This window comes from Vipera ursinii (genome assembly GCF_947247035.1).
Source record: "Vipera ursinii genome assembly, chromosome: Z".
NCBI classification, from domain to species: domain Eukaryota; kingdom Metazoa; phylum Chordata; class Lepidosauria; order Squamata; family Viperidae; genus Vipera; species Vipera ursinii.
Genome location: NC_139517.1, coordinates 52,045,993 through 52,069,602, shown reverse-complemented (window position 1 = coordinate 52,069,602; position 23,610 = coordinate 52,045,993). Strand labels below are relative to the sequence as shown.

Sequence of the window (23,610 nt, the reverse complement as noted above, 5' to 3'; positions counted from 1 at the left end):
CTGTTTGTGTAAATACCTATGGGACCTAGCTTAACTTGTCTTTAAAATCTTAGCTGGGTTCTATGGGCAGTGAGACAAACAGTTAAAAGCTTTGCAAAATTCTGAGCTGAATTTTTTCTGTAGCTGCTGAAGGCAAAAAGCTGCAGAAAAAATTTCATTGCTTGCTTGCATCCTCTTTCCTGTACTCTTCAGTCTGGAGTCAGGTTTTTAAAAGAAAATGAGGAGTTTTGTTTTGGCACCTAATTTTTTGGGGGGGAGATCAACAAGTCTGTCCCTTTCAGCTTTTTTGTTTTGTTTATTGAAGAAATGTGACTTTCTGGGGAAGGAAGGGAGTTAAAGCAAGGGAAACATTTTGGGAAGCTAGTCCCAAAGTTACCACATTAGCTAGGAGAAGTTTGCAATTTCCCAATGGCCAGCTGATTGGAGGCCAATGGATTGGGGCAAAAGCTCCAAAGAGCTAGGGAACTGGTTCCTTTTTTGGCTCAGTAAAGCAGGAGCAATCTTGGTGGGACAAAAAACAGTGGCAGAACCAGGAAAGGTAGATGTGCCCAGTGTTTTCCTTCCCTGTTGTTTCTCGCTGGCAAGACAGTCAACAGTGTGGCAGGCATGTATGACCACCCAAGGGGCAAAAGCAGAGCCAAGAGTATCTCAGAAGATGGGGGAGGCCTTGGGAGGCCCAAGACAAGTAGGCTTGTGCTGCATTAGGCCTTCCAGGATTCCCCCCCCCCATGATACCCCATTGTCCAATTAACAACACACCTATTTGATTAACAAATGCACTGGGAAGAGCAAGGTTGATTAGTTGTTATTTGAGGCAATTCTCTTAATATTTGTCCTGACCCCAATGGATAGGCTCCATTATGGTCATAACTCAACAACTACATATAACTTTGTAAGTGAAGACATAAGCATTCTTAATTTTATAAGTATGTTACAAAATAAAGCATTGTAAAATTTAAAGTACACCATTTTAAAAGTTAAAAAATAGAGACCTACCAGGTTTGCATAATTCTGCAATGGTAAGAGCACAGGCACGACCAAAGACTACCAAGTCCAAAAGCGAGTTTGCACCAAGTCGATTAGCACCATGAACAGATGCAGAAGCTGCTTCACCACAAGCATATAAACCAGGTACTATTTCATCTTTGCCATTTACACGTGTAATTACCTGTCAATATATATTTATATATATATATATATATACATATATATTCAATATTTTATTGATTTTTTATAGTCACAAATGCTTAATATATCAGCAATATATTGTCTGGGTTACAATATTTAGCTTACTAATACGTGTTAAACTCCTTTCTCTCAGCCTCGTTTTTCTATCCATTAATAAAATGTATTCCATGTTCTAAAGCAGGCATGTCAAACTGCTGGCCTGCAGGCCAGATGCGTCATGCCGAAATCGCACCCATCCCATTGCCAGCAATGAGGAAAAAGTCCCAATATGTTGTGCGGCATCATGTGACATCGCGAGTTTGACATGCCTGTTCTAAAGTATTCTGAGTCTTCTTTCTCTTTCATTTTCAGTGTCAGTCTGTCCATTTCTGCACAATCTAAATTTTTTAAATTATTTCTTCCTCCATTGGTAATTCTTCATCTTTCCAATGTTGAGCAAATACAATTCTTGCTGCAGTTAACACATTAAGTATATGCATTCCTTCTCATAATTTCCTATAATTATACCTAACAGAAATAATTCTGGCTTAAAATCTATGTGTTTTTAAATCATTTTCTCTAACCATATATGTATTCTTGACCAAAATCTTTTGGCTTTAGGGCATGTCCACCAAAGATGATAATATGTGCCTGGATTTTGTCTACATTTCCAACAAATGCTAGACATATTTTTAAACATTTTCGCTAACCTCACAGGTGTTATATGCCATCTGTAGAACATTTTGTATAGGTTTTCTTTGTAAATCACTGCCTTTGTTATTTTAGAGTTTCTTTCCCAAAGGCTTTGTCAGTTTTCTAACTCTGTGTTATGCCCAAAGTTTTTTTGTTTATTTGTAAGTTCTTTTTCATAAGCTTGAGGCTTGTCTCAAGCAGTTCTTCTAATACAAAGACCAAGTCATCTGCAAATGCTTGTAGTTTATATTTTTCATCTTTTATCTCCAATCCTTTAATTTCTGAGTCTTGCCTAATATTTCTATTCAGTACTTCCAGTGTTAATATATATAATAATGGGGAAAATGGACATCCTTGTCTTGTGCCTTTTTTGATATTAAAGTTTTCTATAAAATCTCCATTTACAACTACTTGCGCTGTTTAAGTATATTTATAAAGTTTTCTCCTAAATCCATTTCGTTTAATTGTTGAATTATAAATTGCCAATTTACTTTATCAAAAGCCTTCTATGCATCTAGGAATATTAGCACCATTTGGCTTCCCTGGATGCATTTCATAATATTCCATAATATCTAAGATCATTCTTACATTATTTTTTATTTGTCTCTTAGGTAAAAATCCATTTTGGTCTGTATTTATAAATTCAATCAAAAATTTGTTTAATCTTTCTGCTATTATTGAAGCAATTTTATAGTCCACATTTAATAGTGTTATTGGTCTATAATTCTTTATCTGTGTCAAATCTGAATCTTCTTTAGGTATTAAAGTAATGTTGGCTTCTATCCACGTTTTTGATATTTTGGCCTCTAAGAGTACTTCATTACACAGTTCTTTCATTAGTGGGCTTAATATATTTTATAGACATTTATAAAACTCTGCAGTGAGCCCATCTCGATCTGGAGTCTTTTCATTTTTTTTTGCCTTTTTATCGCCTCTATTACCTCCATCATTGATATTTTTCATTTAGCAAGTTTTGTATGTTTTATGGAATTTTGGGTAACTCAGCTTTTTTATATATATTGCTTTATTTTTTCTTGAGAAGTTTCTTTTGTGTCATAAAGTGTCTCATAAGAAAGTCTTTAATTATTTTTTTAATTATGACATTTTGGAACTGTAAATCGCCTTTTGAGTCTTGCAGTTTATTTATCAATTCTTTCTCTCTTTTTTCAATTTGTATGCTAACCCTCTACCCGGTTTGTTAGCGTTTTCAAAGAAATTTTGTTTTGCCCTTTTAATTTGTTGGGTAATTTATGTTTTATTATTTCCATTTGCTTTTTAAGTGTTTTCTTTTGTGGATCTCTTTGTAGTTCTAATTCTAGTTTTATAAATTCCTCCTTTAACTTCATTTGTTGTTGCTTTGTTTCTTGGTTGTTTTTCTCCATTTAAGTTATAGTTAGCCCTCTAAAGTATGCTTTAGCCATATCCCACACATTTTGAAGCGATGGCTCTTCCTTTTTGTTTATTTTAAAGAAAAATTCCATTTCTTTTGTTGCTATTTGTATAAATTCTTTGTCTTTCAATAAAGATTGGTTCAGAGACCATCTTAATTTTTCCTTAGCTCCTCTCCAGGTCATCTTTATAAGACTGTGGTTTGCCCATATATTGGTTTCTAGCTCAATCTCTTGTATAAATGTGCTTAATTCAGGAGATATCCATAACATATCAATTCTGGACCATGATTTATGCCTGTTTGAATAAAATGTATATTGTGGGGTTTTTTGGGTTCTTTTCTCTCCATATATCCTTTATACAGATTTCTTCTGCCATTTTAAAGAAAGTTTTAGGTAGTATGTTCCTTTCTTTTCCCCCCTATTTTACTGCTTCTCTAATCCAGCTTCCCATCTACAATTGCATTAAAGTCTTCCATTAAGCAAATATTTTGTTATTCCAATTCCACTATTTTTTAATGTAATTTTTGATAAAATTCTTCTTGTTTGTTATTAGGTGCATATATCGCTACCATCAGTATGTATTTTTGATTTATCATTATTTCCACCATTTGTTTGGGATTTATTATTTCTTTAATATAGAGAGCTATTCCTCTTTTTTGTTGTGCTAATGTGGAGTTTCCCAATTTTCAGGTGGCCCAACAGTTTATGCTGTTGTCTCTTATTATGTGTTTCTTGAAGACAAATTATATCCATTTTTAATTTTTGTAGTCGTGTAAAGATTTTTTTTCTTTTGGCGGGGCAGTTCAATCCATTTATATTCACTAATGAAAATCCCATTTTCCTTCTCCATCTCCTTCAGTTATATTTAGGTTTTATTCTTCTAGTTTTTCTTCGTCTCTGTTCTCTTGCTTTTGCCCTTCTTCCGTATTTGTGTTTTTTGTTTCTTCCTTTCCCCTTGGTTTGGCTGCTCCTTCTATTACTGCCTCTTCCTGTTTCTTTGTTTCTCTCTCTGCATGAAATTCTGAATTTTCCCCTTCCAAGAATGCTTTGTATCTCTCATAAAATTCCATTGCTTTAAGTGCAGTGTCCAATCTGTATCTTTTCATGTCCCAATTAATTAAAATCCCTTCCAGAATCAGCCATCTAAAATTCACTTCTTTTTCAATTAATTTTCTAGTCAGGAATTGATATTCTATTCGTGAATCTCTTATTTTCCTGGGGACCTGTTTCAACACTACGATTTCCTTTTCTTTATAACACAGAGGATCATCTCTTGCTCTTCTCAATATCTCATCTCTTATAGCTCTTTTGACAAATGTGATATGTACTTCTCTGGGGATTTTGTTTCCCATCGCATAGCTTGAGTTGACTAGAAATATCTGATCTATCTCTCCTTCCATTTCCTGTTTCTGAATTTCCAGTGCTTCAGCCAATAGTTTCGTCATCAAGTCTGCGAGGTCTCCTTTAACCTCCATTATGTTTTGAAATCTTGAGAAGATGCCTTTTCCATTTCCAAAACTGCCATTGAATCTTCTAATTCTGTATTTGCCTAACTGTTGGTGAGACCGTTAAAAGTCGTTGGCGCTGTTTGAATTTGTTCTACCAGCAGCAAGATCTGACTGCTGGCCCAGTGATGGATTCTACTGCAAATCAGGGCTGTTTCCAGAGGAGGCGAGGACCTGGAGCTTATGGGGTGAAGGAACTGGACGAGGCTGTCGGCAGGCCCAGAGGAAGAGAGAGAGGCTTTTGGAGGAGTTGGTGGCGGCGGCAGCAGCGTGCTCCAGGGGCGAAAAGAAGCAAGGCTTCTTTAAGGAAAGGGTGGAAGTCAGGATCAGAAAAAGGAAAGAAGGCGAGGTTGTCAGAATACAAGCTAACTTGAGAGCTAATCCACATGGAGCCCCATTTCCATCTGTCCTGTTTGCCATCGTTCACTCCCTAGAGACTAAAATGGACAATGTGAAATTTGAGCGGGCCCCGAACAAGGAGTATATATCGGAGGTGGTGACCCTTTGAGAGCTGTATTCAATGAAATTTCATTTTGATGTATCCCGATTGGTGTACATTCAAAGTGACAATAAAGTTATCATCATCATCAGCCTCTGGTTTTCATCTTTTATTTCTTCTATCTTTGATCAGTGTCTACTGACTTGTCTTCTATTTTCTGAATTCTTTGTTCATTCTTTGTAACCATCTGTCTAAAGCTTTCTAATTGAGAGTTTATACTGTGAATTTCTTGATTCATTTTATCAAAGTTATCTTTTGTCTCCTCATTGTTTTTCCTTGTATCTTCTTTGTGTGAGAAAATTGCTTCTTGGATTGCTTGCAGTATTGCTTGCATCTCCTTCTGAAGGTATTAGATTTTTCTTGTTGAAGTATTGATTTGATTGATCTCTGATACACAGGGCTTGCAGAGGCGGAAGATGAGGCCGAGAGCATTTCTTTACCAGTTTTAGTTAAACTCGTAACACTCATTTTGTTTCCACCCCAAAAAACTTTTATCAGCTCTATTACTTTTCCCCAATGCCTGCCTTAAACCAAACCATTAGTCTTATATTCAATACCACAATGTATCTGTTACATAACTCTTATAATTCTTATCTAGTCTCTGTAATCTAGTAGGCTCCCTGAGAAAAAAAGGGAGATCAAGATTTAAAAGAAAAAAAAGAAAAAAATTGTAATCCACTTCTGTTTATAGGACTCATTTACGGATCGATCGTCCAAAGTCCAATTTTTTTGCTCAGTCAGGATTTAAAATCCACAAGGTCCTACTATTCAAAGTTGATAGTCAATAGAGCCTTCAAGGGAAATCACCAATATTTATACTTTCATTGTCCATAAATACTTCTAATATAAAGTGTTTATAATCCAATAGGCTCCCCAAGCCACAAGAAAAAAAGAAAGAAAATTGTCCCAAAGTCCAGAGTTGCCAATTTGCCAAAGTTATAATCCAAAATGTCTTACTGTTGGTAATTCCTTACCATTCACTTTGAGTGGTTTGTGGAACTACATTATTTGTAATCCAAATAATGGCTTTAAAATAGGCTTTAAAATAGTTTGTAATTTTAGTTGTAATCCATCCTGCAGAAAAAACAGCCCAAGAATTTTTTTCCCAGTTGCAATCTACAAGGCTATGAAGTTCAGGGACATCAAAAGATTCAGTCCGTAATCTGTATCTGGGCTTCTGGCCAAGTTCCCTCACTTCAGACAAAATATGTAGACAAAATTGTAGACAAAATATATAAAATATATAAACAAAAGTTGGTGTAGTTCTTTTCTTTTACCACAAGATTTCATTAGGTGTCCATTTTGTAACACACTCTCTCTCTCTGCTTTTAGTTTGCTTTTTTAAAAAAACAAACAAACAGGTTTTAGAGTCATAGAGGAAGGAAAATAGTCTCACCCAGATCAGACATGTTGCTCATGCTTGTTGAATACTATTCCCTCCAGAAGACAGCAGCTTTTTTAAAAAAACAAGTTTTATTGGTTTTTCAGTTAAAATCTACATATTTAGAAAGCATCATGATGATTGGGTAATCAGAGATTCAGTAAAAGAGTTTTCAGTACATAATTCAGGTTACATTATCAAACCATCCTTCTCAATTTCCCTTAACATTTCATACAACCAGTTTAAACTAGTAAATTTCTAGAAATAGCATGGTCAGTTGAAAAATCTGTCAATTCAATTTCATTGAAATATATCTATGTCCTGTTATTAAAGTTTACCTAATTTTAATTTTAATTATATTATTCAAATTTAGCCTTTAACATTCCAAATAATGTTCACAACCCAAATTTCCCTTATTTCATTACAGTAAAAAGTATAGCATCTAACATGTACGCAGTGGCTGAGTAGCTATGTTCTACCTAATAAACATCATCTGTTTCACATCCTAATACATCACACGTCACTGACAGGACCACAGCTTATGTTTATCAATCTACAACTATTTATACACAACCAGATTCTGTTTTAAATTTTAGCTAATTCTTAATTCTTAAATAGAATAATAAAATGTCTTTTAACATCAAGTGGGATCTATAAACCAAATTTCCATTATGTCAGTGCACAAATTATAATGTCTAAAATAAGCCTAATAGATACATAAACACATTCTAGTTCTATCTCATAAACATTTTCTATTTTAGATCCTAATAGATCACTGATTACTAAAAGGATAACCTTTAATGGTTCTCTAAGAACTCACTTTTTAAATATAACTTTGGGTTTCTTTTTTTGCCAATCAGGTTTCCAAACCAAGGCCTTTGAATTGCCAGATAGGTCTCCCTTCGAGCCAATACTTATTATTTGAATCGAAGGAGGCCATCTAGCCATCAGTGATCCACAAAAACCAAACCATTTGTAATCATTATGTTGTTGCCCTGTTAGTTTTTGTATTTGCTCTAAAAACTTTATCTTCGGTTCGGTCTGGATTCCTCTTCCGTCTGGGTTCATCTGCTTTAAGAGTCTTATCCAATTTTGTAATTAATGCTTGGCTATCCAGGCTTTCAGACAACTGTCTTTGTTGATCTTCCACGTCCTCTAGGTTAGCATCACTACCTTGTACATAGTATACTTCTAAAGTTATAGGCTCTTTTGATGGAGTCAAAAGTTGAGTATTAAGTTTTCCCATAGTTTGTTGTTGGTCCTTAAGGTTATTTGCCATAGTGATAGTTCCTTGTACTTTTAGAGTTGTCGGTTCTTTGGATAGTTGTTGCTTATATTCCTCTGTCTCAATAGTAATATCTTCCAATTTTGTTATATTCTGAACTATAAATTCTTTAGTTGCAGTCTGGGTTTCAATTTGTGACTTAAGGTTGGCATGTAAATTATTAAATCTGGAGATAGACATCTCAGTGACTCTGTAGATTGTTTCAAGTATGAGGTTATAATCAAGCAAGGTTTGTGGCTGATCCTTCTCCATTTTGTAATAATTATAAATACTCCTTGGTGGAAGCTATGTTTCAAACGAAAGTCAGTAAGAGTCTACCTCCACAAGTCTAAGCCAAATTAAACTCCAGCTGTTTCAGGTTTTTATCTTAATGCCAAGGTCAGTCTAAAATGTAAGCAAGCTTGTTTGCCAAGAGTATTCACTAGATGTCTCCAGAATACTTCAACCTTTTCAGACAGTATCTTTTTATTTATTTCTTTTTTTTGGTCCCCTTTTTTAGACTAATAGGTAGAATAGTCCATTTCTGTAAATATAGGAACTTTGGGCCAAAAGTAGAAAGGCAGTAAGTCCAATTAATCAGTATAATTTAGTAGAAGGCTGTTTCTTTTCTCTCCCAATGTAGAAAAATCCACTCTTGAGGAGGGTAGGGGGAAAAAATCCCTTCCCTCTCTCCTCGCAGGGGGAAGCAAATTCAAGAAGCTTTTGACAGGGAAAGTAGACAATTAGGAAAACAAGAAGGCAATTCTCACCCAGTTTTCAACTGCTTTCAAGTGCTTTGTTGTGCTTTTGGCTTCGGCAGGAAACGGCTAAATGATGGGCCATGGGAGTGGCCGATCCTTTCTTTGGTTCGGAGAGTAGCTCCAAACCAACAGGAGGGCCACCGCCCTCTACTGCTGACTGGAGAGACCTCTCCCCAGCTCATTGCCCCTCCAGGGCAACTTTCGACCCCTTTACAGGCACCCCCTGATGAAGAAATCCATACGACATGAGCAGTGATTCCCTCATGCGTCTGGGAGCACCGAAAGTCCAGAACCGGAAGCCCAGCAGACAACAGCTTCTGACTGGCAGCATGGGTGCAGCCAGTGTTTCTCCTGTTGGTTCTGAGGGCTTCCTTGGATCAAGTGGGTCAACTGCCGTCTCCCCCGCAATCTACAAGGGTCCCTTCCTGATCTGTCACCTCTCTGGGGCAACTTCAGGCTCTTTTCAGGCCCCCAGAAGGAAGAAATCACACACACACACACACACGCACACACGCACAAAATATAGATATGACATGGCCCCTTAAAAGAAATGTTGATACTAGATTAAAGCACAGGAGGAAAACTAATGAGTGTCTTTTGATATATTGTTAGAACTTTAAACAGTGTAATAAAATATAAACTTCTAGTCTATTAAACTGAAATTCAATAGTGAGATGGACAGTATATAAATTTCATACATACATACATACACGTTTTGAAAATTACCTGTCCTTTGTAGTTTGTAGGGATACCTCCCATATTGTAATGTACAGTAGGTAGGACAGGAATAGGTTCTTTTGTGACATCCACACCAGCAAATATCATAGCAGTTTCTGAAATCCCAGGAAGACGCATTGCTAGCTGTTGTGGTGGCAAATGATGCAACTGCAAGTACACATGATCTTTGTCTGGTCCACAACCTCTGTTGTTGTTATTTTAAAAATATATGTTAATAGCAATAGCACTTAGATTTATATATCACTTCACAGTGTTTTACAGCCCTCTCTAAGCAGCTTACAGAGTTAGCATATTTCCCCAACAATGTGGGTCCTCATTTTACTGACCTTGGAAGGATGGAAGGCTGAGTCAGCCTTGAGCTGGTGAGACATGAAATGTCAAACTGCTGGCAGCCAAGAGTCAGCAGAAGTAGCCTGCAGTACTGCATTCTAACCACTGGGCCACCAGGGCACAGTGGTTAAATAGATTTTTTTTCTTACCACTATTTAAATACAAACATAAGATCAATATATAAATATAAGATAATTCTTATGATATATTTATATATGTTTGCAAATTATACTTGATTTGATAATAGTAGCTATATTTTTTTAGCTTTTCTATTTAATTTTCTTAATTTGCTTTGTCTTACTTTTTTACTTTTTATTATATTGTAAGCCTCCTAAAGTCACTGTATCTATGAAATGGGCAGCATAAAAGAGTAATAAATAAATACAAACTTCAAATACAAATATTCCCTTAAAAGAAAAAAATTAAAACAACTGGAACAAATCTGTAACAGGGATGCGCAAAAGGCTTTTGAAATATTCTAACCTCAAAGTAAAAGTTCCAAGTGTCTAAAGATGAAACAAAACACAAGCATTTTAAGAGTTCTTTTTCAAGAAAAAAGCTGTTTTGTTTCAAGTTAATTTGGAATGTTTTGATTGTTCCGATCATTGTAGCTGGAATGTTTTCCGGCTTGTGACTGAGTTGCTCCTTTTCTATTTCTTCCTCTTAATAATAATACAATAACACAGAACAATGACATCCTTACACATTGTTTAAACTGGATAAAATTATCTGTGAAATGAGTGTTGAGAGAATAAAAAAACAATTAAGCACATAGTTAAACAAAAAAGATGACTTATTACAGCTTTACGGCTACCAGGTCACTGTTTTTAAAAAATAAAATTTGCCATATGGAAACTGGACTTTGAATTATGGATGGATGGGTTTTACAAATGTTGTGCAGTGCTTTATTTTGCAAGCAAATAATGCAAAGATATATTTGTATGCAGTAGCTTGTTTTGCATACATATATTGTTTGTACAGTGTTGGTTTATTTGGTTTATTTGCCTTTGTTCTCAAATTTTGCTATAATATTATTTATAAAATTAAATCATCTATTGAATTAAGAAACATTTAGCAATGTCTGAATGTGAAGTAAAATATCATGAAACATCAATGTAGTGGCCTTTTTTCGGCATGTACTTGACAATTCAACTACCAATGTCACCCACCTCAAATCCTATAGTGTCTATAGAAAACTAACCAAGGAGATATTTTTAAAAAGAAAAAGAAAAAAACTTGTAAAGAAGTATTGCACTAAATATTATTTAGTTGTTCTGTAATTAACCAAAGCAAGCAGATTCATTTAAAGAAACTAGAAAAAATGTGTTATTTCGGTTTAAAAATTGATGTGACTCAACATATTTTAATCTAAGTAGGTTTTCTGACGACAGTGGAACAGCACAGTATTCTCATTGTTTTACACAGAGACTTTTCAAAACATATTACTTATGGAATGAAAATTTTAGCTGGGTCTTTTATTCTCTTTCTCCTAAGAGATCTATAAATTAACCTTGTAATTATCTTAAAAGAAAGTATTTTATTCTTTAAGATACAATATGTTGAGTTAACTAACTGTACTCTGCATCTTTTATAATCACATTTATGGACTTGATAGTTAAATTAAACTTGCCTTCCTTCACGGATCTCAATAGTCATAGAACGAGATACAACATCTCGGGAAGCTAGATCTTTTGCAACTGGAGCATATCTCTCCATAAATCTTTCTCCTTCACTGTTAATTAAAATACCTCCTTCACCACGGCAGCCTTCTGTAATAAGACAGCCAGCGCCATAAATACCTGCAAAATATATTAAAATTACAATGTTTTACCAATGATCTGTATCATCCCAAAAACACTATTTATATTTTGAAAGTGAATGTCTAACATTTATATCCCTAAAGCAAGATATAAATAAAACTTTCCAACTTTCAAGTAACATTTTGTAAGTAATCTTTGATTTACAATGTATCCAAAAAAGGGCATTGCAACCTGGATCTGACTGGATCTGCCCTTACTCAGCAACACTGCTACATTTATGTCCTTAGCAGCATTCCACAGTCATGTGACCAGATTTTGTAATGCTTGCCAAAAACCTGCAGTTACTTTCAGTTATTGCAAAACACTGGTTCATTTAACTACAATTCATGACTTACAACCATTCGGTGATCGTTGGAAACTACAACAGCACTGAAAAAGTGACTTATGATCATTTTTCACACATATGACCGTTGCAGCTTCCCCATGGTCACATGATCAAAATTCAGATGCTTGACAACTAGCATGTATGCAGGGCTGTTGCAGTGTCCTGGGGTCATGTGACCACCTTTTGCAACCTTCTGATAAGTCAAGTCAATGGGGAAGACAGATTCACTTCAGAACTGTTTTACTAACTTAATAACTGCAGTGGTTAAGATTCACTTAATAACTGTGACAAAAATGGGACAAAACTCACTTAACAAATATCTTGCTTAGTAATGGGAATTTTGAGCTCAGCTGTGGTTGTAAGTTAAGGACTACCTGTACAGCAATATTAACAGTAGATTCACTTAACTGCAGTGATTTGCTCAACAACTGCTATAAAAATGTTATAGAATCAGGTCATATGATTTACCCATTTTACAATCATTATAACTTATGACCATAGTGGTAATATGACCTGTACTTCAATCAATTGAAAGTTAAACTTCCTTGATTTCTATATGGGCAACCATCTTTTTTTTAATTTACCACATATAAGAAACTTCACACATAATCTGGAATTTTGTTCTATACCTTTCAGAACCTTTTAATCCCAAGGTTATCTAGCTTCACCATATTGTCCCCTTACCAAGTTGTCTTTATCTACACCAAACCCTGTGTACGGTCACTCATGCGCTCGTGACCTCTCGCCTGGACTACTGCAATGCTCTTTACATGGGGCTCCCCTTGAAGACCACTCGGAGGCTCCAACTGGTACAGAATGCGGTCGCAAGAGTTGTCTTGGGAGTTTCCCGGTACTCCCATGTTACACCTTTGCTCCGCGAGCTACATTGATTACCAGTTCTCTTCCGGGTGAGATTCAAGGTTTTGGTTATGGTCTTTAAGTCCTTACATAGCATGGGTCCGGAGTACCTCGGGGACCACCTGCTGCCGGCGTCAACTTCCCTCCACCCTGTGCGTTCCCACAGAGAGGGCCTCCTCAGGGTGCCTCCGGTCAGAGAATGTCGGCTGGTGGCCCCCAGTGGGAGGGCCTTCTCTGTGGGCGCTCCGGCTTTATGGAACCAACTGCCGGTTGAGCTCCGGACGGCAACGGACCTTCGCTCCTTCCGGCGCGGTCTGAAGACCCATTTATTTGAACAAGCTGGCCTGGCCTGATGGGGGACGTTAGGGTTTTTAATTGGGTTTTTATACTGTTACTGTTTTTATCTGGGCAATTGTTTAATTCTCTTTTAATTTTTGTATTTTCTATTTATATATGCCCTGTTCACCGCCCTGAGTCCTTCGGGAGAAGGGCGGTATATAAATTTAATAAAAGATAAAAAGATAAAGATAAAGAAAATTAGCATTGCCTTACAAAATTTATTCTGCAATAAATCTGTGGGTTTTTTTTAGCATTTCAAGCTTTTGTGCACAAAAAAACTACTACTAACTCCTCTGTTAGGTAATTAGGAAACAAAAGCTTTACAATTAGTGCTTAATAGTTGGGATTAGTATGTTCATCTTTAGCTGATAGTTACAAAATATGATATCATATGACCACATTGCTTAGTGATAATAATCCCTGCTATCTCTGTTATTGTTAAGTGAGTATCATGGATCATTAATGCTGACAGGCACTTGGAAGTTCCAGGCAGAAAAGCTGGCAGGCAGATAGGTGACTACTGCAGGGTAGAAAAAGTCGCATAAGTTTTGTCGGTTTTCAAAAAGGAGTGACACAAATGCAGCTGGGCATTACTTGTGTCAGAGGCACCTTCAAAATTATAGACATATAACACTGAACACTTAGCAAGTAAAATGAGGTATAAAATAGATCATAGAAATATAGCACATGTAAAGTATGTAAAATAAATAGGATTAAAACTAAATGATATTCACCCAGTCCCAGACCACATCAACAGTATTTTCCCTCTGTACATTGAAGGACATTGAATGCATTGTAACATATGTGAGATGGATTGTTCTTCTCCATATTCACACTAAGTATTGTATCTTGTATTTTCTTAGATTGTCTTTTGATCTTCCCATCCCAGCCTGTTTAGTAATTCCCATACAGCCAAGGTTGTTCTTGACCATGCAGTAGACAGTTGTGTGGATGTGCCAAGGTTGCCCGATAGTGCTTACTTGCCTTCCATAGTTCCAGGGTGGTCTATGATGGCTAATTGTTAGGAGAGGCAAAAGTTTTGAGGAAGCTGTTCCCTGAACTCATTCTTGACCTTGAAGGTTGATGGCCATATAATAGGTGTTTTTATAGCCATAACTTTAACCCACTCTCTCTGTGCAACACTTCCCCTGTGGAACTTTAGAGGGGGGATACCAGTTACATCTTTTGTATTGAAATGGTTTTAGATACTCTGTGACCAATCTCACTGTTTCATTTAAGGCCATTTCCACTTATTTTGCATGTTTTGATCTATACCAAACAGAGCTGGCATATTCTCCAAGAGTAACATAGGGCTAATGGAGAAGCTATTAATCTGCCTGGTTGAGACTGCCTCTTGTGCACATTATTTTTCCAGAATATTGTTCCTAGCAAATATTTTCTGTTTGGTATTAAAATAATGGTTCTAAAAGGTAAGTGTGTGATCCAGAACTACTCCCAGATATTTAGGAGTAGAATGATGTTCTAGGCTGATTACCATTCCACTGTATATGATCCTTCTTGATGCATCACAGTTTTTCAAGTGGAAAGTACAATCTTATTTTTTTAGGCAGTTTGGTGTCAGCTGGTTATCTTTGTAGTATAGCAATATCAATAAGACTCACATAGCACTTCATAATGCTTTACAGCACTCTCTAAGCAGTTTACAGAGTCAGTATATTGCCCCCAACAATTTTACTGACCTTGGAAGGATGGAAACCTGAATCAACTTTGAGTCAATCAGGATGGCAGTGCATTCTAACTACTGCACCACTACTGCTCTTATCTATTATGCAGTCATTAGGTTCAGAGCCTTGGTCAGTTTTTCCTTGACAGCCTCGAAGTTACACACTGCAGTATTGTTGCCAGATTGTTGGCTTAAGCAAAGCTCCTACTAGCTTCTGGAAATGGTAAGTAATTGCTGTAGATGTTAAATAGCATATCAGCTATCACGTTGTCCTGAAGAAATCCACTTCTTTGAGTTCTAAATATGTTGTCCACAAAAGTCCACATAAAATCTATGATTTTCTTGTAGGGATCCTATAAATTTTATGAATTTAAAATCCTTTGTAAGATGCATTACTTTCTTCAATAGAGCTGCATGGTTGACTGTATTTTAAGCCATGGTGAGATCTATGAACACCATTATGTATTGTGTTAGGCTGAGAATTTGAGCTGAGTCTGAAACCAGTTTGCTGTAGTATGAGCAGGGGCTCTATTGTTGCAGACAATCGGTTCATGATTAAATGTTCAAATACCTTGTATAAGAGACTGAGAAAAGATGTGGGCCTGAAGCTTTTCAGATATTCTGATGGGTTGCTTGGTTTAAAGTGGCTATCATATGGGGTGTCCTTCCTACCTTGGGTATCTGAACAATGTTTAAGTACCTGTTGTAGAGGCTGAGTGACTATATTTCATTTTAGGTCATAAATATTTAATCTGCTCGACCAGAATCTTGTCAATACCAGCTCTTTTACCATTCTTAACACCTAATACCTCTTCCAACTCTAGTAAAGGGAAGGTCAAATTGTTCATCTTTCGTTCCTTGTTCCTGACTATCCTCCTCTGTTTGTGTAGCTGATGGGCAATTTAGTTAGTTGAGATGTTGGCCTATAGTGATCACTTGGCTGGGTTGTTGTTGAGACAGTTAAGTAAACTCTGTGCTTTTGGGCAGCAGCGACTCTTATCTACCCCTTCCATAAGCTTAATACATCTTTCCCTTTCGTGCTCTGAAATGGTTGACACTACCTCTTCTCCAAGTCTAACAGTATCTTCACTGTTTGAATTTCTTTCAAAATGGATAAAGTATGCAATCTATAGATCAATGGTTTCATGTCTTAGACCCTGAACTCAAGAGGTTCTGTATCCTCAAGGAATAAATTTCCTGGAGCTTTTCTGAATAGCATCTATAGTTATCATAAAATGTGAGTTTGGATCAACATTTTTTCATCCAGGTCGTGGAAAATTTGGGCCAGTCAGCCTTTTTAAAGTTGCATCTTCTTCAGAATTTCACAGCAGTTATAATCTCACATAGAATAGGTCTATGTTGGGTGCTTGGTATTGGCATTCCTCCTGATTTTAAACATTGGGGATCTCCACTCTCAATTTTTTATTGACTAACTGCATGTATGCTACAATCGTCATAAGTTCAAGGACAGGCACAAGTCCATTTTTTCAGCACCATTATAACTTTAGCTGCTGAATAACTGGACATTAAACAAGGACTAGTTGTAATTATTCTTGTTAGTTTTATTTTTTATAATACCATTAATGTTAGGAGTGATACTGTGAAATTGAAACACAGGAACCAAAACAAATGATCAAGACTCACTACAGTATTTATTATTCAATGCACATCAGAAGGATTCACTTCAAAGAATAATGAGAGAGACCACTACAGACAAAAGGATACACTCACGTTTATAGGACTCAGATTGTTGGGGGCAATATGCTGACTTTTTAAACTGCTTCAGAGAGGGCTGTAAAGCACCGTGAAGCGGTATATAAGTCTATTACCATATATTTCAGAAAGGTGGAGAAAATAACGCAGACTTAAGTAATAGATGATGTAATAATTATGCTAATTCATAACTAACAGATGCATGCTGTATTCATAATTAATAAATCTCAAGTTACTTCCCATCCCATACTACTATTTGCAGAATCACTGTCTTAGAAAAAGAAACATGCCAGTAAGTTGCCATAGAAATGTGAACTAGATGTTTCAAGACTGCCTTTCTCTATTGTCTAGAGGTAGTCCTTGACTTACAATTGAGCCCCAAATTTCTGTTGCTAAGTGAGATATTTGTTAAGTGAATTTTGGCCCATTTTACAACCTTTCTTGCCACAGATCTTAAGTGAATCACCGCAGTTGTTAGATTAGTAACACAGTTGTTAAGTGAATCTGGCTTCCCCCTTGACTTTACTTGTCAGAAGGTCATTAAGGTTATCACATGACTCCAGGACACTGCAACCGTCATAAATATTAGTCAGTTGACAAGCTTCTGGATTTGATCACAAGGCCATGGGGATTCTGCAACATTCTTAAGTGTGAAAAATGATCATGACACTTTTTTTCAGTGCTGTTGTAACTTTGAATGGTCACTAAATGAACTGTTGTAAGTTAAGGACTACCTGTATTTGATTATTCTACATTATTTCTATATTTTTATTCTGCTGTCATTCTTTTTATATTTTTATTTTGCCCCCATTTAAAAATTTACTTTCCTCAGAATACAAATGTTACAATTTTATAGAGTACAAAATTTCCAATTTTTATATACTGTAATCACAGTACTGGAATATGCTACTTAAGCCACTAAATTAAAAGTCTGTTCAATGCTGGAAACATAATGAACATTTTTTTTTTAGAAAATGCCCATAAACATGGACAAAGTAGTTCCACTGAAAATCAGTTCAGTTAGGATTTTTTTTATGGCAATAAATAGTAAATCAGTGTTCTTCTGATTAAAATCCATTATTTTGAATTCTGTACTCTAGATAACAGAGAACAGGTCATGCTCTTCCTTCATATCTTTCTATCATGCCTTTCAGATCAGCATGCAATCTGATCAATTCAGAATAGAGTAGTATTATTACTCCCTATATGTATTAATGTTGAATACTGAATATCCTTTTATGCAGTAATATCAAATTGCTTAAATGAAGCTTAATACTTTATTCCAAGATTATTTAATAAATATTATCATCAAAGCAGATCCTATATTTCTGCAATTTTTTTGTCCTATTCAAATAACTTTTTAAGTATTTCTGTTACATTTCAGTCTGTTATTTTCAATCCATTTCTCTATCAATATCATTTGAATATTGTTATAAGTTGTGAATTATCAGAGTTTTCTGAAATCTGAAAATGTTAAATTCTCATATAACTGAAGCTAATTAAATAATTAAATTAATTAAACTTCATGGGATTTTTTTAAATTGCTAAAATTGCTAAAGGTATACAAGAGCTATAGGATTCCTGTAATCTATTGAAGAGGTTAACCAATAAAAACAATGAATAAACATACATACTTTCTATAGCACAACATCTTGATTTTAAAAAATTAAGAAGATAAAGGATTAGCTGCAAAACTTAATTTCCTGCAACAGAATTAAGCTTTTACCTGTGGGATGGAATTGCACAAATTCCAAATCCTGGCAAGGTAGGCCTGCCCGTGTAACCATTGCTGTGCCATCTCCAGTACAAGTGTGAGCAGAAGTACAGCTAAAATATGTGCGCCCATATCCTCTGGAAAAAGTTAATAGTTAGCATCTACTACTCATAAGGCAGGAAAGCAAATGTTTCATCAGTAACATTAATACCAATATATATGATAATAATGAATGTTATCTTTTTAATGTTTTAAAACATTCCACTTACAACATGCCCTAATAATGTTATCAACTTGCATCTTAGCAATGTGCAGTCATACCATCTGTGAGTCACTATTAAGTAATTTTCCTGTTCTTCACTGTTATAGATCATAATATGCCATTCTTCCAAAGGGTGGCTTATTGTGTATCTGAAATACAGATTTTTAAATCAGATTCCCATGTTTCTTTGAGAAACATTAATCCCAATATTTAAAAAGGGATAAGCAACCTGCACTTATTTAGTACCTTTCCATTACCCCATTTCAACTTTCCACCAACACACTTCAGATCATGCAGCTGGTATTTAAAAGCAAAATGGTCACATTTTAATAAAAAAAAATTCTGTTTTTTTAAGTAACACACATGCATATCATCATCATCAGCAGCAGCATGGTAGGAATAGGAACAATTTAACTCAGAGAACTTTCCATCTTTAGCATTCTCCAGCTCATAGATAATAAACAAATCACAATTTTTGAAATCAATCTTGATGTTTCTTTACACTTCAGAAGTTTTAATATTAGGAATCAGAATCCTACAGAAAGAAAATATCCAGAAGGCTGAAAAATTGACCAAAACAATCACCGCTGATATTTCCTATGAAAGTATGTCAACAGACATTTTCAAATTACCTCCTGAACTGCAGCTACCAACTCTTCAGAAGTTGACAAACCTGTTTCAGAATGAAACTCATTTTAATGGAAACTATTTGGAAGGGATCATTTAAGCCATGGGTGTCAAAGTTGCCACATCATGTGATGTGTAATGATGTATCGTAACTTTTTTTGCATTGCCGGAGCTGGGGTGGGCATGTCCTCTGTATGATGCAACCGGCCTGCGAGCCAGAACTTTTGACACCCGTGATTTAGGCTATCAAGCTTAATACTGTGCCCAGTGTAGGCATTTACAGTAAATAATTCCTGTCTAACTTCTGCTAGAACACATCCAGTGAAGTGATCCTACCAGCTTTCCATGTACCCATGCAAAAAGAAGTATTTTCCAGTTTAACAAAAATGTTATAGCTAGATTCAAGTATGGAAGATATGGGCTGCATTACATTTCTCATGCCCTATCTCAGCTAGAAGAAAGGCAAAAATTCATGGAAGAATATAAACTAGTGGCATATTATATTATATGCAAAAATGATAATGCTGGATGAATTAAAACAAGAAGGCCGATTGACATTTCTTCATATGATTATTAATATATTACCCGGTGGCAATAACTGTATTCTTTGCTCTAAAACGATGTATTGTGCCATCTTCTATGCAAAGTGCAATAATACCACAACATTCTCCATTTTCCATTAGAAGATCAAGAGCAAAATATTCCACAAAGTAGCTGGTATCATATCTGAGTGACTGATGGTGAGAGAAAGAGAACAAAACGTCTGTAATTAATTTCAGTAATAAAGCATCAATGTTAATTAGAAAGTGTTTATTTAGACCATAAAGCTGGCTAAGAACCTACCTATTTTAGCTATTTTATAAATATTTAATATGTTTATGAGAATGTTAAAAGTAATAACCTTAGAATTGAAAACCTTCAATCGATTCTGCAGAATGAAGATAGTTCAGATCCTGTCAGTCAAAGATTGTCATCTGACGGAGAGCAGAAGACAAGTTTTTCCATAGTGGCCCCTGCTTTATGGAACATTCTTCCTTCAGATTAGAATGGCCCCAACCCTGTTAACCTTTTGTAAGACCCTAAAAACCTGGCTGCGTTCTCAAACTTGGGGCACTAAATGTGTCAAGTGCCCTGCTTCCTAAAAATGTATTTTAAAAAATAAGCTTTTTTAAATTGTAAGCTGCTCAGAATCACTGAGATAGGCAACTATATAAATTGATTGATTGGGTGAATTTAAATTGTTAAATTCAACTCTTTGCTCAATGAAATAATCTAAATTAAAGTATTCATGACTGATGGCTGCCCAGCCCATATTTAAACTCATACAGTAAAGCTATTAATTTCCTGGATAAATGGTTCAACCATCCAAGGGCACACTGTTAGAATATTTTTTTACTAACATTCAATAAAAATCTGTTTACAGTAACTTAAGAAACAAAGTGCCAAATATGATTAGAGAGAGTGAGGAGACCAAGATGGCCACCAAGGGACAACTCTTTTAGTGAGCTCCTTATCCTCTTATTTTAGTTATCTTTTATATATGGTTTTAAAATATTTTTATCTAATATTAACTAATAAAATTAGTTTTCTTTTACTAAGAGTAGGAATTTTAGGATTTTAAATTTAGGATTAGATAGGATTAGGTTTTAGACTATAAGCTCTGGAATTTATCAGCTTCAAGCATTTGCCAATGAAGTGGGAGCATGTTTTAAAATCCTCCAAATCACCCAAGGATGCAAAAACAAAATATAACAGTAAAAGCAAAAAGGGACTCGAAAAAGAAGTTTAAAAGGAGGCATAAACTGAATAAACAGTCAGGAGGAAATCTTAAACACGACATGGCGGCAACGACACCCAGATAACCAAAGATAAAGGACTTATTTCAAATAATGGACATTGCAAGTCTTTCTTTTGTTTTTCCTCCCCTTGTAATCTCTGTAAATAAACCCTCACCTTACTGGATTGGGAGGAGGATTACTGCCTTTCTATGGAAAATGAGGCTTCAATAGGAGATAGAGGGGAGAACAAGGAATGTAATGTAATGTAATGTAATGTAATGTAATGTAATAATACAATAAATATAATATAATATAATATAATATAATATAATATAATATAATATAATATAATATAATATAATATAATATAATATAATATAATATAATATAATATAATTAATATAATATAATATAATATAACAATACAATACAACACAACACAATACAATACAATATAAAAGCAATTTTAAAAGAGACTTGGATTTGATTGCCAAAAATTGCCTTTTAACAGAGTTATTGCTATATTTGATCAGCTCTTGGAAGGAAATAAAAAGATTGATAAATTAAAGTCTCTAATGGAAAACTATATTTCTAAATTAGATGAGGAAGTAAATAGCAACGCCCAAGTTCCAATACTTTCTTTTAATTCTAGGACAGCTAATGCAGATTAGTGGCTTCAGAAGACACAGAGGAGAAGCTAGTTCTACAGAGATATAGGATATTCCTTTGAACAGGGGCGGGTGGCATAACAGATGATTAATACTGAACTCTTACATTGCAGGGTATATTCTAATGAACTAACAAAGATTACTTGGCTCACCAGCAGCCATAGTTGTAAAAGAATATTGCTAACTTTGGGGCAGATTGTTCTTCCATCAATGCTATTCAGGTTTGAAACCTTTCTAAGGAAATACTGTATTCAGCCAATATGGGTGTTTTATACCAGGGCTTTTCAACCTTTTCACCAATTTTACCACTTTTAGGATAAGGCAATATTTGAGCACCACCAATCGCCTAGCAAGGTGTCAAAAATGTGATGACCAAAAAAACGAACAAAGTGATAAAGTGCAGGCAGTCCTCGACTTCCAACAGTTCGCTTAGTGATCGTTCAGTTACAATGGTATTGAAAAAAAGTGACTTATGAGCATTTTTCATACTTATGACCTTTGCAGCATCCCCAGGGTCACGTGATTTATATTCAGATGCTTGGCAACTGATTCATATTTCTTTTTTCTTCTAATATTTTATGAATCTTCCAATTTTACATTTGAGTATTTAAAAAGCAACACGGTGACTGGGTTAATCAATAGTTCAATAACAAAATATTTAGTGCAAATCTCAGGTTACAATATCAGATATTTCTTCTCTTTTTCCCTTAACATTTACTGTCTTGTATTCAAACTAGTACATTTCTAATTATATCAACTCAATAAAAACATCATTACATTTATCAATAAATTTTAGCTTATACATATCTTAACTGCATTCAATCTTCATAAACACTCCATATCCTGTTATTAATTTTTCTCATCAGTATTCCAATTTAACCTTTGATATCCATAATTTTCACACTTTGGGTAACCAAGATTTCCCTTATCTCACTTCATAACAAACTATAATATCCAAAATACACATTTTATCTGTTTAAATGTAATCTTGTTCTACTTCCTAAAAATTATCTATTTCCCACCATATTAAGTCATCTACTTAATAATACAATATCCCCTTTAATAAATCAAAACCATTATATATATTGCCTACGTTAATCAATAAATCAAACATATTCATTCATGATAATTAATTTTCTTTTCCCTTTTAAATCTAATTTTTCAATATTAAACAAATCAAATCCTTATTTTCAACTGATTTCCAACTACGGTATTTTAAATCTAATAACCAAAATTCCGCTTATCTCAACATCTCCCTTTAACCCTCTGACAATATAAAATCCCCTCTAATGAATCAAAAACCCCATTTTTTTCAATCTTATTCTAGCTTTCTTCCTTTGCCAAGTAGGCCTCCATATCAGCGCCTTTAAATCATCAAATAGATCTCCCTCTATTCTTACATATGTTATTTGAATTAAAGGAGACCATTTGATTGCCAGTTTTCTGGAAGGACTAGCCATTTGTATTCGTTAGAACTAGAAGGAAGGACAAGAAGCAATGGATGGAAATTAATCAAGGAGAGAACAAATCTAGAAGTAAGGAGAAACTTCTTGACAGTGATAACAAATAACAATTAGTAGAACAGATTGCCTTCAGAAATTATGAAGGTTTTTAAGTTAGGACAGCCATTGTCCGAATGGATGGGTGTGTGTGTGTGTGTGTCTGTGTATGTGTATGTATACGTATATGTATATATATCTGGATTCATCTTGACAGTATTTTAATAAATGTTAAATTCATTCAAATTGAGAGCCTGTTCATGGATTAGATGAGAATTAGGTAGTTTAACTATACCCCATGTGAAATAATACTTAATTTTATCTTTGCACTCAACTTTCTTGATGATCCAAGTTCTAGATTTTAAGATGTGAAAGTCTGGTCTTTTACATCTCCTTGATAATTTGTATACTTGTCTGTTCTCTGAATTACAAAAAAATTTTCCCCAACATTAATTTGACCCCTTTAATAGCTTTTTTCCTCCCTATTTTCAAGCACATAACAGCCTTGTTATGATACAACTGTCTTAAATAGTTTTTAACTGAAATCACACTTATAAAGCTATTATTTGCTGGCAATATTGAATTTCTTCCCTA

The 23,610-nt window shown here is 34.9% G+C and overlaps 1 protein-coding gene across 1 annotated transcript in view; it reads right to left on the bottom strand.

The window, feature by feature from the left end:
• SDHA (succinate dehydrogenase complex flavoprotein subunit A) overlaps positions 1-23,610 on the bottom strand; it is a 58,729-nt gene that overhangs the window by 16,365 nt on the left and 18,754 nt on the right. Inside the window, exons 6-10 of the mRNA XM_083377110.1 lie at positions 19,657-19,805; positions 18,195-18,319; positions 11,360-11,528; positions 9,388-9,583; positions 997-1,168 (exon numbers count right to left, since the gene is read on the bottom strand). Of these exons, the coding sequence (XP_083233236.1) occupies positions 997-1,168; positions 9,388-9,583; positions 11,360-11,528; positions 18,195-18,319; positions 19,657-19,805 (811 nt within the window). The remainder of the gene's footprint in view (positions 1-996; positions 1,169-9,387; positions 9,584-11,359; positions 11,529-18,194; positions 18,320-19,656; positions 19,806-23,610) is intronic.